The 18474-nt window shown below is 41.4% G+C and overlaps 1 protein-coding gene across 1 annotated transcript; it reads left to right on the top strand.

Moving 5' to 3' along the window:
- Nucleotides 1–471: 471 nt before the first annotated feature.
- LOC125550851 (CBS domain-containing protein CBSX1, chloroplastic-like) lies at nucleotides 472–5034 on the top strand. Its single transcript, XM_048713964.2, has 8 exons — nucleotides 472–826; nucleotides 1279–1366; nucleotides 1452–1516; nucleotides 2157–2205; nucleotides 2597–2655; nucleotides 4278–4393; nucleotides 4482–4539; nucleotides 4617–5034. The coding sequence occupies exons 1-8, from the start codon at nucleotides 623–625 to the stop codon at nucleotides 4686–4688; spliced, it is 711 nt and encodes a 236-aa protein (XP_048569921.1). The 5' UTR covers nucleotides 472–622; the 3' UTR covers nucleotides 4689–5034.
- Nucleotides 5035–18474: the final 13440 nt, after the last annotated feature.

The following is an 18474-nucleotide window of genomic DNA, read 5'->3' as shown; positions in this document are numbered from 1 at the left end:
TAAATGAGACATGTATCACCATGCAAAGAAAGGTGAACACATGTTTTAGAACTCCATTGTTCCCCCCTTCGTTGAACTCGAACCGTACATCGACCCGGTTGGCAGCTATCAGCCTGTTCGTGTTTCAGTGAGTCGTAGAGGAGACCAACCGGCTGCCTCCGAATTCCCGAATTCACATCGCCGATTCGCATAGTCCACCGTGCATCGATCGGTATCACGCCCGCGAGAAGGCCAGAAACCGCAGGCAGAAACGAACGAGAAACAAGTAAACGATCACGTGCAGGTGCAGCGCCGGACCGCCGGTGAATCTCCCGCGCCAGAAAGAACCGAGCAGAACCACACGCCCCGCCGCGACCGTCCCCCTCACTCCCGTCTCCGTCCATCCACCCCACCCCACCCACCCCGTCCCCGCCCCCGCCCCCGCCCGCCGGAGGGAGCAAAAGTAAAACCAACACGCCTCCCTTCCCCTTCCCCCCTCGCCCGCCGACCCGCTATAAAAATCCAAGCAAGCCCATCCTTTCTCCCATCCATCGGCGGTCTCCCTCCCTCTCTCCTGCCATAATATCATCGTGGCCTCTCCCTCCCGCTCCCTCCATCCTCTCTGATTGCCCCCGCGCTCGCCATGGAGGCCGCCGCGTCCACGCTGCTCCTCTCCGCCGACGCGTCCCTCGCCGCCGGCCGCCGCCTCCTCCTCGTCCCTTCTCGGCCCGCGCGCGCGGCACGGCGGGGCGCCGCGCCCAGCAGGTGCCGGCGGGCGTCCGTCCGCGCGTACGCCGCGGCGGCCGCGCCAGCGCCGGCGCCGGCCTCTGGAAACGGCCTCGTCGGGGTGAGCGCCGCGTCCGCACGCCTTTTCTCTTCTGCAGCAAGCCAATTTTGCGTCCCTTGCTTTTCTGCTCTACGTGTAGTGCACGGATTAAGCAACTAGCTCGCTTGCTTTCGTGCTCCCCTTAATTGGTAAAGCACCCAGCCTGCTTTTGTAGCAACAAAGCAGCTGGGATTATTTCTGAGTAATATAAGGCAATGAGCCATCTCAGAAAGAAAAGAAATGATGTATCATCTGCTATGCTTGGGGTTTCCCCAGAAGCAAATTGTTGTGTGGAGTGGAGGAATCAATATCTCCACATAAGCCAAGAGGCAGATCTTGCGCCACTCCACCACCAACTTGGCTGATAGCTCAAATTCCATTACCCAAATACTTAACGAAATGTTGTTACTGCTGAGTGTTCATGTTCAGCCTCAAATAATTAATTTTGCTTGTGTTACATCCTGCTTACTCAGAATAACAACGGAGTGTACACTGTTGGAGACTTCATGACGAAAAGGGAGGATCTCCATGTCGTCAAAGCGTCAACCCCGGTTGATGAAGGTGTCGCCCCTTCTTAGTTGTGTACTTCTCTTCTGCTTACTGACCAGCTTCCAAATTGCTAACTAGTTCTTTGGTTTGCGTGCAGCGCTCGAGATGCTGGTGCAGAACAGGATCTCTGGTTTCCCTGTTATCGATGATGACTGGAAGTTGGTTAGTGCCATTTACATTTAACCGCTCTTCTTGTTTCCTAGTCCATGTTTTCTATGACGTAGCTAATCTCAGAAGATACCAGACCTTTTTCGGAACAAAGGATTTTGGGCGGCAAATAGAGTGTTGCAATCCCAACTAAAATTTCCTATCCATGCATTTGGACCAAATGATTGCATCAAAAGAATTTCATAGAATAGGGGTTTCCTACAAATATTGGAGGAAGTTAAATATGAGCTCTAACCCGATCATGGAAATTTCCTTTTGATAGACTGGATGTATCTAAGCTCTTTCTCTCTCCTTCTCTGATTCTCTGTAATTATTGATGTGCGGCATCAGAATAACTTTTCTAAGCAATCCATGTGGGATTTCATATGCCATGACAAATCAATCCTCTTCCTACTGTTTTAGATTCTTGATTTTTTAGAGAGGGTTAAGAGAAAGGTTCTTCCCAAGGAAAAAGGAAAGAGCCCTTTTGTTGTTCTGTATCATGGTATGTCTAGGAAGCATTATATTGCAATGATGAACTGGCTAACTTTCACATGCTTTCTTCTTGACCTTTTTCTGTTGGTTTGGGTTGCACCCTAGTTTTTCTGTAATGAAATACTCAGCCACAACTGCACAACTTTATTTCCACCTGCAGGTTGGCGTTGTCTCAGATTATGATCTATTAGCTTTGGACTCAATGGCAGGTATTCCATCTTGAACTTTTAATTATTTTCTTGCAAAGAAATCATAATCACATTAAAACATATTTTGTGAGCTGTAAAAATCAATTCACATATGCGTTAGGATCTTAATTTAAAGGAGCGGTTTAAATAATGGCCGCTGTCTTATGATCTTCCAATCCTGGATTTTAGGTAAAATTAGAAAAACTGGGATATAATATCTACAACATAACGATGCTAACAGCTATGGTCATAATTTTTGTTTCCTGCTTTAAGATTCACGGATAAACTTGAACATTCATTCCCAGACTTCAGTGCTTTTGTAGCACTCTCAGATGTACTGGGATTATATCTACAACACAATGAATCTTACCAACTAGTTCCGTCAATATTTGAATACATTCTCATGTTTCAGGATGTGGACTGGCTGATACAAATTCAAGTATGTTCCCTGAAGTAGATAGCACTTGGAAGGTATATTCTGTAAGACCTTGATTGATGATTTATGTTTTATATTTCCTAAGTGTGCATATCTTTTCATATGTTGAGTTTTATAACTTCCATGTGTTGGGATGGGAAGTTATGGTTTGCAAGGCATGAATTTTCTGTGATGGGAATTTATTATCTTTCTATGTTGAGAAACAGTGATCTAGCAAATGTTTCAGCACCTCACATTTAATGGATTAAAATATGTTTGGTAATAGTTATATAATATTGTTGATTGAACAGTATATTATACTGTACCCCGTGAAAACTGTTGGTGTAATTAAACGTGTTGTAGAGCAAATTGTTGCTGGTTTTCCCTACTCAAGAATGTGGGACATTACTGGATTAGGTCCCTATAATATAATGAACTTACATAGTATGTAACATTCAAAGCATCAGTTACATTGAAGAGAAGGTGAGCCATGGGTGAGGAACCTGTCGTCAGGCGCGTCGCTGGTGGCAACATACTGAAACAAAGACAAAACAGACGCAAGCTCTATAGAAGCAACATTGGTTAGGCGGTCCCTCAGAGTAGCGAGTAGGCCACTGGGAGAAAAGGTGTGGGTAGGTGTCTGCGAGCGGAGTTGGGAGCAGTCAAGCGTCTAGCCAGAAGAAGGTGGAGGTGCCATTGTTGGTAAGGACAAAGGAGATTTTGTGGAGGGGGCGGAGCTGTTCGTTTATGATTCTCCGTAGGTATGAGGGGTTGTGAGGTTTGTTTTCGAAGTCAAGAGAGTAGTGTTGGAAAAACCAGTTAACCCAAGGTAAGTCTTGTTTTTGGAGAAGCTTGGAGGCAAATTTCATGAGGCGGTTGTTTTGGAGAAGCAGGCTTTTGATGCCTAGACCCCCGGCAGTTTTGGGTGTGCATACATTTTTCCAAGCGATAAGGCACTTGGCCCCCGAGCATGTTTCGTCAGCGGCCCAGAAGAAGGATCTATGGATAGCATCTAACCTTTTGATGATCTTCTTGGGTAGCCTAAAAACGGACATGAAGTGAGTGGCAAGGGTGTCGAGAGTAGAGGAGATAAGCGTTAGTCTAGCGCCGCGAGAGAGTAGTTTAGCCGCCCAACCGGAGAGGTACTTTAGGAAACGTTGGATGATAGGTTCAAAAGTAGAGGAAGGCAGGCGCGTTTGGGATAGGGGTAGGCCGAGATAAATTTGGGGGAAGGAGGATAGGTCACAGCCGAAGGTGGAGACGATGTTTTGGCTAGTGATGGTATCCGTGTTGATGGGAACAAAGGTAGTTTTATGGAAGTTGATGTTAAGACCAGTAGCGAGGGTGAACTTGTCTAGGATATCTTTGAGGGTGTTCGCGGCTTGCGAAGAGGCAAAGGCAATGATTAGTGTGTCGTCAGCGTACTGGAGCACAGTAGGAGGGCGATTAGTGTAGATCGGGTGGCAGAGCTGGTTGGGAGAGAATGCCTGTAAGATTAAGCGCTGTAGCAGATCGGCGAGGATTATGAATAGGTAGGGGGATAGTGGGTCACCTTGCTGGAGACCATTTTTACAATTAATCCAGGGCCCCGGGATACATAAGTTAATTTTTCATTGTGTGCTCCCACTCAATGTTCTCGGTTCAGTAACTTACAGACTCCTTCCTCACTTGTCTGCAGACATTTCGCGAGATCCAGAGACTCTTGAGCAAAACCAGTGGCAAAGTTATCGGTGATGTTATGACTCCCTCACCTCTTGTGGTGCGTGAAACTACTAACCTCGACGCTGCTGCAAGGTATTTTCAATTAATCCGTGTGAATCCCCAGGGCTGAATCTACTGACTTATTAGTACTGAGAGTGGTGTTCTTTTTATTGTTCAACAGGTTGCTGCTTGAAACCAAATACCACAGATTGCCTGTTGTTGATAGCACGGGAAATTTGGTGAGTGGATGAATCTATGACTCTCCTTTTCTCTCTTTAGCTCGGTGTCTTAAAACGAAATTTCTATCCTGAACTAGGTTGGGATGATCACAAGGGGGAATGTCGTCAGAGCTGCTCTCAAAATAAAGAAGAAAGCTGAAGGTGCTTAAATTAGATGGTTCTTTATATGGACACCACTGGGGTTGAACCTGCGGCAATTCGGCAAATCAGCTGAATTGAAATATTGACTGGTAGCGCAGAAGCAGATTTTCCCTGGAGCATAGATGGATATAATGTTGTTTACAATGTAATATAAGTAGTGTACTGTTGCAGAGAAATGGAATATAGGTATTACATGAGGACAATTACAATTCATTTGAGGTCAGCATACTCAGCTGTCGCGCCATATTAGGTAGTAGTAGCATGGCATATGGAGGTTAATATTGTTTTCTTGATGACTTGTACGAGCCTTGAGCATATTAAAATGGTTTATATAGTGCATTCAACGCTTTGTGACATGATGAGGCCCTTTCTAATTGTCCAGAAAATGATTTCATCCTACAACCAAAGAGGCTGTAGCAAATAATGTTAATCACACAAGGTTTGGTTGCACCATGTATTTTGCATATAGTTTCCAACATATGATTCATACTATGGTGTATAAGTTCCAAACAATCTGTTAGGCTGTGAAAGTTGGGCGATGTTATCTATCTGTTGGGAAATGAAGTAAGAGCAACCTTTTATGAGTTACTGTTGTTTCAATTTTATGCTAACCTTTTGTGAGATTTAGATCTACTTGTACAGATATTCATAAGTTCTGATCACCTCCCTTGAGTGAACTGAAATGGTTTTTCCTTGTTCCTTTTTCAAGAAAGATGGCTTGGTGGCATACTCATACATGCAAGCAAGGAGATGTAGAGAATGCGAGTTTATAATACAAAATTAGGTCTTGTTTGGAAGGGAAAAAAGATCCCAAATCCCCAAAGCCAAAGTCTACTTATTTGATTGCGCCATTGGCGCTACTTTGTGGCTGCGTCAAAGCCATCCACTGCGTCAATTTTTTTTTCTTTATGCCATGAAAGGTATTCTTGAAAACTCCTTTGCTTATTTACCGAAAAAGGCTTTCGCCCTGCTTTATAAATAAAGCAAACCGCCACACACCACCAAGTACCACAATCGAGTCTACAACACACACACACACAACAAGAAATATACTAGGTTCTGTTGAGGGCACATCTCATCAAGCCCAAATAAACAAAAAAGGCTGGTAACACCGGATAGCCATGCGCTACAGGAATTAGGCACTTTGCCGTCTGCCATGGCTGACGGCAAAGGCATGCCTGGCGGACGGCAAAGGCCTTTGCTGTCAGCCAGCAGACGACAACAGGTCCAACTGAATAAGCTACGACAATAGTAGCTTAGGGTCGTTAAGGGGTTAACGACGTGCTTCATCTTTGCCGTCTGCCAGTGGACGGCAAAGTGCACAAATATGGCAGTCCAGATGCCCCCCAGGTAGCTGCCACATGGCAGGCTATGCAGTCTGCTGGCAGACGGTAAAGCTACCAAATAGGCCAGCCCAGTGCACCCCAGATTGCACAGGTAGCTGCCACGTGGCAGCTTTGCCGTCTGCTGGCTGATGGCAAACCTCTTTGCCGTCTGCTAGCCTGTACAACCCCTGTTTTTTCTGTTTTTTCTTAAATTAATTCAATTTCACAGAATTTGATATATATATATATATACACACACACACACGCACACACACATTTGAAAATACTTTCAACAAGCATAACAACACATATACATACCAAATCATATCCCTGCCATATGGATATGATCATCCAACACATATACATACCAAACGAAAAGTCCATATGCAACATATATAGCTAGCTAACATATCCAAGAACAAGCATACAATGGTTTCATCCATACATACATATATAGGTAGCTAGTTTCACATTGTTCATCCTATAAAATCAAAACAAAAAGGAAGCACAAGGAGAAGAGTAGACTCCATCAACGCAAGCTTCCTCATCGAAAGTAAATCTGCAAATTGGGAAAGAAGAAAGTTAGAAGAAGAAGAAGAAGAAGAAGACTAGAAGAAGAAGACTAGCTAGAAGAAGAAGAAGATGATGATGAAGAAGATGAAGAAGAAGACGAATTTTTCTTCTATTTCTTCTTCTTCTTCTTCTTTTTAGCTAAGCTAGGTAAAAATGCTAAGTGTAGGTCATTTTAGAGGTAAGCTAGGTAAATATGTCATTTTGGAGCTTAGTAAGGTTATTATGTCATTTTCGTAGAAAATAAGCTAAGTCTATGTCATTTTGGAGGTAACAAAAATTATCATGCCATTTTTGACCTAAGTATGCTAAGTATGTCATAAATGAACTGAAGAAGCTAAGTATATGTCATTTTTGAGCTAACCTAGGTAGTTATGCCATTTTTGACCTAAGTAAGCTAATTATGTCATAAATGAACTAGTTAAGCTAAGTATAGATCATTATTGAGCTATCCTAGGTAGTTATGCCACTTTTAGCTAACTAAGCATATTAAGTCATTTAGAAGGAAAAAAAATGCTAAGTATAGATCATCTTATAGCTATCCTAGGTAAAGTATAGGTCAACTAAGCTTATTATGTCAATTTGGAGAAAAATAAGGTAAGTATAGGTCATTTTTGTGGTATCCTAGGTGATGATGCCATTTTTGAGCCAACTTACGTAAGTAAAGCTCATTTTTTTATCTAACTTAGGTAATTGTGTCATTTAGGAGCAAAATAAGCTAAGTATGCATTTGTTAAGCAAAACAGAAAACTTACCCTCATCACAACAAATGCGATGAAGATCGCAACTAAGGTAACAATTGATCCAACGACATAATGATACCAAGCCTCATTATCAATGGCATATTTTGTGATCTTCTTAAGCTTCAGGCGCATTGCATCCATCTTCAAGCGCATTGCATTCATCTTCATCTTGTGATCATCGACGACATCGACAACATACAGATACAACTCCAATGTCATCATCTCTTCTTCAGTTCTTTTAATTTTTTCTTTCAAATACTCATTTTCCTTTTCAACTAAATTTAACTTCTCGACAAGAGGGTCGGTTTCAAATTCCGGTTCACATACCGCCTAGATTAAAATATCTCTATGTCAACTTGATGGCCATAATTTTCATAAATGTGAAATGCAACAAATAGTTATGAAAGAGAATTTACCACATCCGAATCATAAAGCGGGCGAGGGCCGACGGGGACGGACATCAAGGCCATGGCACTATGTATAAGAAACAATCATACAAAGTAAGAAAATTATACAAGTAACTATATAAATCATACAATCATACAAGTAACTATGTAAATCAAGTGCAACATAAAAAATTTAATACCTAATAATAATCTGGGTCGTCGGGTTCAATAAATGCTCCGGGATCAATAAATGCATCATCATCATCACTACCAGTAATGACGTGCTCATCATCATCATTAATAATAAATGCATCATCATGTGGAAGGCCACCTTTACGTAATCGGTCAAGCATTGACAGGTCATCCACAGCAGTAACCTCTTCTAGTTCAGGCTCTTCTTGTTCCGACTTAGGGGTGAAGTCGGGTTCACTGTAGCTGTCTACTTCAATGTTCTGGGGTGAAGTAGAGCGGTTCTTGAAACGTTTTTTTGGAAAGACGTGTTTCTTAGAAGAATTCTCCTTCATATGTGTCTGGGTTAATGTGAGGTTCATAATCCTCTTCATTGGGGGGAGGTGGTCTAACACGTGGTGGCACTTCATAAACGACATCCCAACCATTGAGATTTGGATCACTTTGATAGGCCCACGGTAGATAGAAAACTTGGGTTGCCTGTATAATATAGACATCGGGAACATCCAAATGGGTGCTTTGTTTGCTTTCCACTAGCCCTATATGTTCATGAGTCCTTGTAGTCTCCTTCAGCTGGAACCAATAACATTTGAAGACCACGATGTTTGGTGGGTTTGCACCATAGAATTGAAGTTCATAAATTGCTTCAACTCTTTCATGATACTCGGTATGTCCTTCGCCGATAGCAGAGACACAAAAATTTGTAGACTTTCGGTCGACCATAGATAGCTCTTTGCCATAGGTACGAAAGCGATACCCATTGATGTCGTATTTGTCAAATGAACGAACCTTAAAGTCAAAACCATTAGAGACTTGTTTCAATTCGGCGTCCATAAACTCTGAATTAGCCTACAATACGAAAGGGGTTGTTATATTAGCCACAAATTAGACGAAGAAATGAAATGGTCTAATGGAAATTACCGTTTGTTTGAACCAAGAGATGAAACCGGGATAGCCGCCTCCATGCTTTGCCAAAAGCTCATACTCTTCGACCGAATCCTTTTGGATCACCGCTCCATACGAGAATTTGGCGACGTATCGACTATATCAAATTTATCCGGGAATAAGAGCAGTTCAAAGGAATTAGAAGTTGCGAAACAATGTACTGAGAACTTACTCGATGTACGGCCGCACTTCTGTTAGGTTGGTGAAGATATACAACGAAATGATCTGCCATTCTTAGAAATCCAACATTAAGGAATTAGAAGCACTGACTGCTGCGAGATCTCCTTTGAATAGGCTGAGGTTGGATCCACCCTTTTTAGGGTCGTCAGCATTGTACCGAGGCTTTGGATTATGCAAATGACGCTTTTTGGCTTCGTAGTGTGCTGTCATGAAGTTTGCCGCCTCCTCAGTAATGAATGCCTCAGCGATCGATGCTTCAATTCTATGTTTATTTTTACATTTTGCTCGTAGCGTCTTCTGCATCCTCTCAGTTGCATAGCACCAACGATTTTGCATGCCCCCCAATCTTGCCTCGGTTGGGAGATGCAAAATCAAGTGCTGCATTGGATTAAAGAAGCCCGACGGAAAGATCTTCTCTAACTTGCAGATCAACTCCGACGCTAACTCTTCCATTTCTTCTAGCAGGCCAGGCGATAGTTTTTTCTCACAAAGAACACAGAAGAAATAGCTCAACTCCGCCAGTACTATCCATTCATCCTCATGGATGAAGCCACGCAACATCATCGACATTACCCGCTCAATCCATATGTGCCAATCATGACTCTTGAGACCAACTATCTTCAATTTATCAAGACTCGCTCCCCTATTTAGATTCGTTGCATACCCATCGGGGAACATCAACTGCTTTTGCACCCACAAGATAATTTCCCTCATAGCTGGCTTTCCAAGATTGAATCATGCCTTTGGCTTCGTCCAATTCTGCTTTCCTTTCGGTTCTTTCATGTTTTGTAATGGTTTACCACATAGTGCCTCCAGATTGACTCTAGCCTTAGTATTATCTTTTGACTCCCCCTCTATGACGAACAATGTACCAAAAAGTGCCTTGGCGATATTCTTTTCAGTGTGCATCACGTTGATGTTGTGTGGGCAAAGGAGGTCTTTGAAGTAAGGCAGATCCCACAAGCATGTCTTGTGAATCCAGGCGTGTTTCGAATTATACCCCTTGAAATACCCTGGATGCTCTGGATCGGGCTCGAGAGCGTTTAACTGATCCAGGGTCTCTCGGCCTGTCAACGTAGGTGGTGCAGCGTTTTTGACAACTCTGATGAAGTTCTTCTTGTCTTTCCTGAACTTATGGCGAGGATCCAGGAACTGTCTATGCATGTCGAAGCAAGAAAACTTGCGACCGGCCTAAAGCCAATGAAACTCAAGAGCTCCCTTGCATGTGGGGCATGGGAGCTGTCGTGGAATTGTCACGACAGATGTCCTAGTGTAAGGACTTAGTCGTGAGGCCAACACATCTATGTGGTAGCTTGAGAGGGGTTGAGTGGGACGAGCGACGCAGGGCGGAACAACCCACAAGACAAGGATTTAGACAGCTTCGGGCCCCAGGAAACATCGTCCGGTAATAGCCCTACATGCTGTTTGTGGCTAGGTCTCATTATGCTCATGAAGGAGTCGCCGTAACTTCGGCTCTCCTAGTTGTGTCTAGCCTTAGCGATTATTTTCTGTCCCTCTTGGGGTGCCCTGCCCCTCCTTATATATGTTGAAGGGGCGGGTTATATCACTAGTCCTATTAGGATTAGGATTACTCTATTACAAGTGGAGTCCTAGTCTTGCTTCCTTTGTAGGAGAATATTCCTTATGCCTTTCCTCTTAATCCGGCCCATCATAACATGAGCCGGCCTTCTGGGCCTTGTCATCCATCTGAAACACCCGCCGGGTCACCAATGAGTCTTCAGGCTCGTGAGTCGTCACACCAGTGAACCGCCAGACACGTGAGTGGCCAATCCTCTGGCGGGTTACCAATGAAACGCCAAGTCCGGCCGGGTCTTATATCCGGCCGGGTCATACCACGGGGTATATCCCTGACATTAGCCCCCAGTTTAATTTGGATTTATCCATGTTAAACTGATCTTGTAAACAAAACACAAGAACAAATTTAACAGGTTGTGCTCCGGGTTAAATATTCTTTTAAGCCGGCACCTGAACATCCTTAAGTCCTTGTCATTTCCTTCTTGTAGAAAATCCGGGTGAATAGACCAGCTTCATAATCAATTTTCTTGTAGAAGAAATATTGTAAATAAAGAATTCATTTGAGTCAGCCTTCAATGCTCTGACTTGACAAAAATATTGGTCTTCAAATATGCAACTGATATTCAGCCGGCTGTAGAACTTATCGAGCTATGATCTCCAAAATTGTCAGGTTATAATAACTGATGATTCCGGGTCATGATTGTTACCGACGCCGGGTCATCATTATTGGTGACACCGGGTCATGATTGTTGCAAACACCGGGGCAATCTAGTTTGCTCAAAACTGAGAATTTGAAGATATTTCTCCCTTATATCCATATTACTTGTAGCCCCCAAGTCTTGAGCAGAACAAAGTGATGACTTAAAACTTGCTTCAATATAAATGTTGCAACCTTTGAAGAAATCCAGGTTGTTCATCTCAATCACTAGTCAAAAACTAAATATTCCACATATGTAGCCCCCAAGTGCCGGGTTGTCATGCTTGCAACAGCCCGGGACATGTAATTGTTTTATGCTCACAAAAACTTCAACCGGTGTAGCCCCCAAGGGCCGGGTCATTATGCAATAATGAGCAGGGACTTCATAGATGTAGATTTGAGCAGCAACGTGTAGCCCCCAAGGGCCGGCTTAGTAAGATAATACTAAGCTGGGACTTTATATATACTTCATTGACAATAATATCATATGATGTAATCCTCTCCATGGGGCTCGAACCCACGTCCATAAGGTTAAGAGCTTTGTACTCTTCCAACTGAGTAGTAAACCTTTCTATATAATGGATTTAAGATTTGTGTACCTTGAATTGTTGACAGGAGCAATTGGTAGCTCATTACGATGTGATGAGTCAGATCTTCAATAAGGCCAGTAAAAATGACTTTGCATTAGCCCCCAAGTGTCATGGTGCATGCTTGCAGCGACATGAGACTTGCATATTTCATGTAATCTCAACTTGAATAATGTAGCCCCCAAGTGCCGAGTCGTAAGCCTGCAGCGACTCGGGACTATTCCCTCCATTGTAGAATAAATCATATCCATTTATAAAATAATAGCCATTGCGCTAAAGCGACTTTGAAAACCTCAATCATAATACTGGTTATTGATAACCATAATAAAAATCCAGCCATGTTGGCTATTAAAGATTTGAATAATATACCCAATGATTTATAAGCGCATGATTCCAATGGCGCAATCCAAATATATACTGGCGACTTATAGTCCAAAGCCAGGCCAGGTTAATAAACATCGGATATTATCTTATCGCATACTGGCGACTTATAGTCGAAGACCAGGCCGGGTTAATGAACACCGTTTAATGTCATATATGACTCAGAAGGCATTATACGCCTTATTGGTTTTGAACCATATATTACTATGTCATGAAAGAAAAAAAATCTCAAAAAGACGTTCAAAGCAACAAACAACAGAAAATTCAAGGCTTTCATAGGCCGCCAAGCCAAAATATCTTCTTCAATGAAACTAGCATTAGCCACTGGAAGGTACACGCTTTCCGTGAGCCGGCACTCACATTACCCAATCGACATTTTAACCCAGATAAGTTCAGTTCTTATTTAAAGATAAACTTATCAGGAGTATGCGGGGTCAGAGTAGCATCGTGCATCACATGCCGATTTATCCAAGTTTCAAGGAAGGCGGTTGTATCATCCTGAGCTTCTCCTTGCTTTCCGCAAACCGTGCCCTCGCATGAAAAACCGACGTTTTAACCTTAACGAGTTCAGGGTCTTGTTTAAAATATTGACTGCTAAGTGTTAAGAGTTCGGCGGGTCAATCAGGATTACCTAATGGAGAAACATCTGGCATACATGCAGGATAAACCCGGAAGGGTTATGTCCTCTTTGGTGAATACACCTATGTTTGAACAAGATAACCCCGTCAAGAGGGTAGTAACACTATGTTCTCTTTGGTGAATACACCTATGTTTGAACAGGAAGCTCCCAAGTGACTATAAGAGTGGCATTGCACCGATCAAGAGGGATATTCATAGCTATGCTTCAAATATGAGCAGGAAGCCCCCAAGTGACCATTGGATGAGCCAATAAGGCAGGATACCCATGTTTGAACCGTGCATCATGGCAACAAATGTTCTTTGGCAACCTTTATTTTTTCTAAGAACTCAAACTTGCCAGAGATTAATTCTTTTTGAACCGGAATTGTAAACTGGATATTGAGAGCTTCAAAGCTTTGTGAGAGACAGATTTCCCTTGAGCCGTATTTTAAACTGGATATTTGAGAGCTTCAGTGAGACTGATTTCCCTTGAGCCGGATTTTAAACCGGCTATTGAAAGCTTCAATGCTTTTGTGAAAAACAAATTTCTCTTGAACCAGATGTTAAACTAGAATCTTCTATTTAAGCCGGAAATTTTCTGACAGCCTTTAAATTTTTATCAATATGGCAGTAGCCTCCGGGACCGGGTTATATTCCCCTCCAATGACCCGGAGTTCTTGAATTCACTGAAACCGGCCAATTCCGCCGAGTCACATCATTGTAGCCCCCCGAGTCTTAAGACGACTCGAGGAGTTGTCTTGAGATTCTCCATATTTGGCCATGATATGAACCGGTATGAGTCATTTAACAGCTCAGTGATATAATAGTCCCTTTTGCAGTAGACACTTGCCCTGCATTGGAGAACTTGCAAGCCAGAGTAATTGCTCTTTTAAAGAAAGCAATATGTAATATAAAAATATGCTGGATGGATTTCACCTCATATGTCAGGCCAGAAATTATCCACTGCGGAGTTGATGGTCACCATGGTGAAGCTGAAATCAATCACAGCCGAGTCGGCCGCGGGAGCAGACAGATGAGCCGGCCACGGTGTTGTAAACCGGTGCGGAAGGGCGAATTAATTGCCAGCGCGATAAACCACGCGGACGGCGAGTCAATCGCGGGCGCGGTCTCGGCGAGTTGACGTAGATCGAGCTGCACGGGCGGCGGCCTGCGCACACCCGTTCAACAGCAAGCGGGCGCACACACCGGTGCGTGATAACGCTAACACACCCTCCATAGGCACAGTAAGGCACCACCTTTTTGATAACCATTGTCCTGCACAAAATATATTGCAAAACAAAGTGATTGTTTTTTGATAAGAAAACAATCTGCGCTAATGAAATAAACTTAGACGGATATCACCTGATTCGTCTGGACGACAACGTCTTATGATAGCAGCAAAAGGGGCCCGGCGGCTTGTAACAGAGGCGAGGCCGGTTCAAGGCTGTGGGGGCGATGTAAGCCAGTAGCCCGCAGTGGAGGCGAACAACAACTTTGACACGGCGGGTCGCCACGGTGGCGGTTTAGTGAAGCGGCAGTGGCTTGGCACTAGAAAAGGGGTGACTTAAGGTGGCACGTGTGAAAACAGAAACGAGAGAAAGAGAGCAAATGATGGAACAATTGTTTCATTGATTGAAGATTGGGGTATTTATACCCTCGTTACAAGGCGATTACAAAGGAGGCGGTTGCCAAAACATGGCCACCGACATAGCATGGATTTACAATTAATTAATCTAATTAATTAATTCCTAACACTCCCCGTAATCAATGCTTGTCTTTGTGAATATACATCATCTTGATAAAGACTCCTCCTAGTATGTATTTGCCTTGAACGTTCATCATATTCATCTTGGAAAAGTCTCCTCCAAAAACCATGTGGGAAAAATATGATGACAATTGTATTTGATATGTTGCTAAAACTCCTTTAATCACAGTGGAAAAAATAAGGAGAAAATGAGCCAACATATAATGATTATGTCTCTTGATAACTCATATGAGAAAAACCTTCGGAGAAGGATAAAACTCATATGTGAGTTTAGAGACCAATAAATATGTCTTGAGTACTTCATTTAAAACCCTTATAGGGAAAATAGAAAGTATGACATATGATCTTTGAGAAGATATAGCCTCATTAAAAACCATTATGAGAAACTTTGAGAGAAAACTCATAAAGAAAAAGAGTGCGATTATATATGCATTGAAAACTCCTTTAAAACCTAGTGGGAAAATATAAGAAGAAAACGATATGGCATATAATAACACTTGTGTTTATATTGTCTCGTTAAAACCCTTTTATGACAAACCATTAGGGAAAAACTCATGAAGGGAAAAAGAGTACAACATATGCAATCTTACGATTGTTAACAGGTTATAGTTTTGGAGATTACTCCCCCTAAAGTTTGCAAATCTGGAGGATGTGTCATACCAATTCCATTGACATGACCATGGCATTGTGAATAATCTATAGAATTTCCACAATATTTTGTTTGCAAATTGTTTCCTCACTTTCTGTAATTTGTAAGGATAAGTGATTTCAAGCAATGTGCTTTATGATATTGCTCTTCATATAACCTGCGGGTATTGAGTAACACAAGTGGTAGAATCTTGATAAAATCAAGTTATGTGATTCTGATGAATTTCAACCACGTGATTTCGAGTGTGGTTAATCATTCTACTAAGCCATGCATATTTTGCAATGCTTTTAAAGAATGATAATTGGAAATAGTCGTTAAAGTCTATTTAGATGGCTTTCATGAGAAGGCTATTATAGTGAATTCAGTCATTGATATGGCATTGTTGGGATCAAATAAGGAGCCAATATCATTACATCATATTATTGTCATATTTTTTATTTTCCTAATGTAATTGTCCAAGATTTATTGTGAGCTTGAGATATAAGCTAATATTTCTTATATCAATCATATACCTTTTGTTAGGGGTTGCACTCTGAACAAAGATAGCAAATCTAGTGTCAGGCCTGACGTAGTTTGCAATGATATGAGTGCATTGACATTAGTGAGATATAGAACTTCAGGTCCTGATATCACTTCATTATCACCCCTATGTATGAATGGATTTGTACCCTATCAGGGGCACTATGACCATATTACATGTCTTCTATTGGTATGATATATCCACATTGAACTTCTCGTACATGTCTTGGATATATGTATACTGGTATGTATTCTTGAGAGAATGCTCAAGTTGTAAGCTAAATTTGGTTGAATCCAAATTTTCCGTCTGGAGATGATTATGTGTATATTTAGGTCTTGTATAGACATTGATGATGAGGTCGTCAATATACACTGAGGTGATGAAAGAAAATCAAATTTCCGATTTCTTTATTAAAACACATAAACAATCATCATTATTCGAGTAATCCTTTTAAATAAGGAACTCATTTAGTCAGTAGTACCATATGATTTTTGACTATTTCAAGTCATAGAGTGACTTATGCAGTTTTACACAAAATTTGTTGCGATTTGCTTCTGGATTTGGAAGTATAAGCCCTTCAGGGACTTCAATAGAGATTTCCGAAATAAGTGACTCATATGAGTATGTAGCCACTTCATCCATCAACTGCATGCGTAATATTATTATTTTTTATTGCCAACAATATTTAGTATCAAAACATAATTTCACTCATACCAAGCGGGTATGTTACATCGTAATCGATGTCAGGTCTCTGCGTGAACCCTTTTGCCACAAGCCTCGCTTTCTCACCACCTCATCGACTTAGTCTATGAATGAGAAGTGTTTAGTATTCCATATGGAAGATACTTACAAGGAGTAGGTATTACTACGGTAAATACTACTCGTTTGCAGAGCGAGTACTATTCTTCGTTACTTGCTTCCTTTTATGTGAACCAATATGAATGCAAGAGGCACTCTACCATGGATTTTGGTTCAGGGCCCAAAAGGTTTTAGCAATTTTGAGAAGAAATATATGTCTACAAATGTAGTCTTTATGTTATATGATTCTGATGGAATCGATGGAATTTGTGGAAATATATCTATTCCTTTTAACCCCTTGTGATTTCCTAGAACAATAGAGTCAAGGTGTTTCAATGTCCCGGCACCAAAAAATTTATGCACATTTATGTCAGGCTTTAGATGATGAGCATCCAGTGAGGTGTCTTGTAACTTGATGTTGAATTACATTTACTAGTTGAGGATTTGATTTCCTCTGTTTCCGCGGAAGCATATGAGAAGTTATATCTTGTCTTGTCAGATTTTCTCCCCCTCTTGCTCTAATTTGGGGAGAAGAGTGGTTTATTAGGTACCTCCACTCTTTCTGACACTTCACTGCAGGAATATAGAATTTAGTGATACCTTGTCATCAGTAAATGTATGTGGCAAATTTGCAATGTGTTGCAAATATATGATTCTCTAAACTTATAGTTCAGATTCTTTGAGTACGTGGATATAAGGGTTGAATGTCAATAACATTTCTAATTTATTTCTAGGTATTCTTTGTGGCACATATCTCCCCCTAATGCCAAAAAATATCCTTATTGCTGATGCAATCAGCATACGGGCTATGAATAATTTTGATTGACGGATAAATTGTTATTCCTCACATAGATCCCTAATTTTCTGTGAGTGCCCATTGATGTACGCTGGAGTGGTGATATCGGTATGTAACCGAATTATCGCAGATGGAAAACACTTTATTGATTTCCACGTAGTTACTACAAGGGGAAAGTAGTATGATATGCAGTTGGTATGATTTAGATCATACTTACGGTGTGTAAGGTCGTATGTGTCCAGCAAGAGGCTAGTAAATTGACAATTCTTTAAAAGTGGTCATGTAATTCATTTCACTATCTTTGATAAGAAATTTAGTTAAACCATTCTGGGTATGTACATAGGGTACTGAATGTAATCAGAAAATTCTCGTGAAAAAAGTTGAACGACATTGTCCATTTGAATGGGTTTATCCTTTGTTCAGGAGAATTTGCTCCTACTTTGATAAGTTAAGCAATTTATTGGGTAAGATCATGGTTGTGTGTGATAAGACACACACTTAAAAACATTTTATGAATGTGTATATGAGTATCATGAAGTGTCTAAATTACCCCAGATAATGGTCCAACATTCCACATATATCTTTTGAATGTGTTGAAGAAAGAATAAGTGGCTTATTTAGAATTTTAAGGTGAGAGTTCCTTAAAACAGATTTCCCCTATGGCACATGTGGTGCACATATAATCTAATGATATGGGGAATATTTTGCAACTTGTTAAGTTCTGATCTACAGAATTGTCAACAATTTTCTAATCACCCCCAAACCAGGATGGCTAAGGCTATCAAGCCTAATATTTAATTTATTAATACTTAGAAAATCATTGTGTGCACAACAATATTGAGTATGAATTGAAACATACATTCAAATTTATCAAATATTGTATCCAAGGGATATGATATTGGACATTTTACTACATGTTGTAGTACAAGTATAGGCTAATAATATGTTGGGATAATTAGGAGATTACCTGAGGTCTCCGATATTCTTGAGTGCAAATGAGTTCATCCTGCATTTTCTGCACTAGATTTTGGTCCTCCTTCTGATGAAGATTCTAAGAACAATCCTTTACCAGAATCTGGTTATTATTTGCAAAATTTCAAATTTATCCC

The sequence above is a fragment of the Triticum urartu genome, chromosome 5A (assembly GCF_056163025.1).
Source record: "Triticum urartu cultivar PI428250 chromosome 5A, HENAU_Tu73, whole genome shotgun sequence".
NCBI lineage: Eukaryota > Viridiplantae > Streptophyta > Magnoliopsida > Poales > Poaceae > Triticum > Triticum urartu.
The sequence above is the reverse complement of the archived record's forward strand: the minus strand, read 5'-3'. Positions and strand labels throughout refer to the sequence as shown.

Coding starts and splice junctions, on each gene's coding strand:
- LOC125550851 (XM_048713964.2), top strand. CDS start 623: ATGGAGGCCGCCGCGTCCACGCTGCTCCTCTCCGCCGACGCGTCCCTC. Junction 1,517..2,156: donor TCGATGATGACTGGAAGTTG/GTTAGTGCCATT, acceptor TTCCACCTGCAG/GTTGGCGTTGTCTCAGATTA. Junction 4,540..4,616: donor TTGATAGCACGGGAAATTTG/GTGAGTGGATGA, acceptor ATCCTGAACTAG/GTTGGGATGATCACAAGGGG.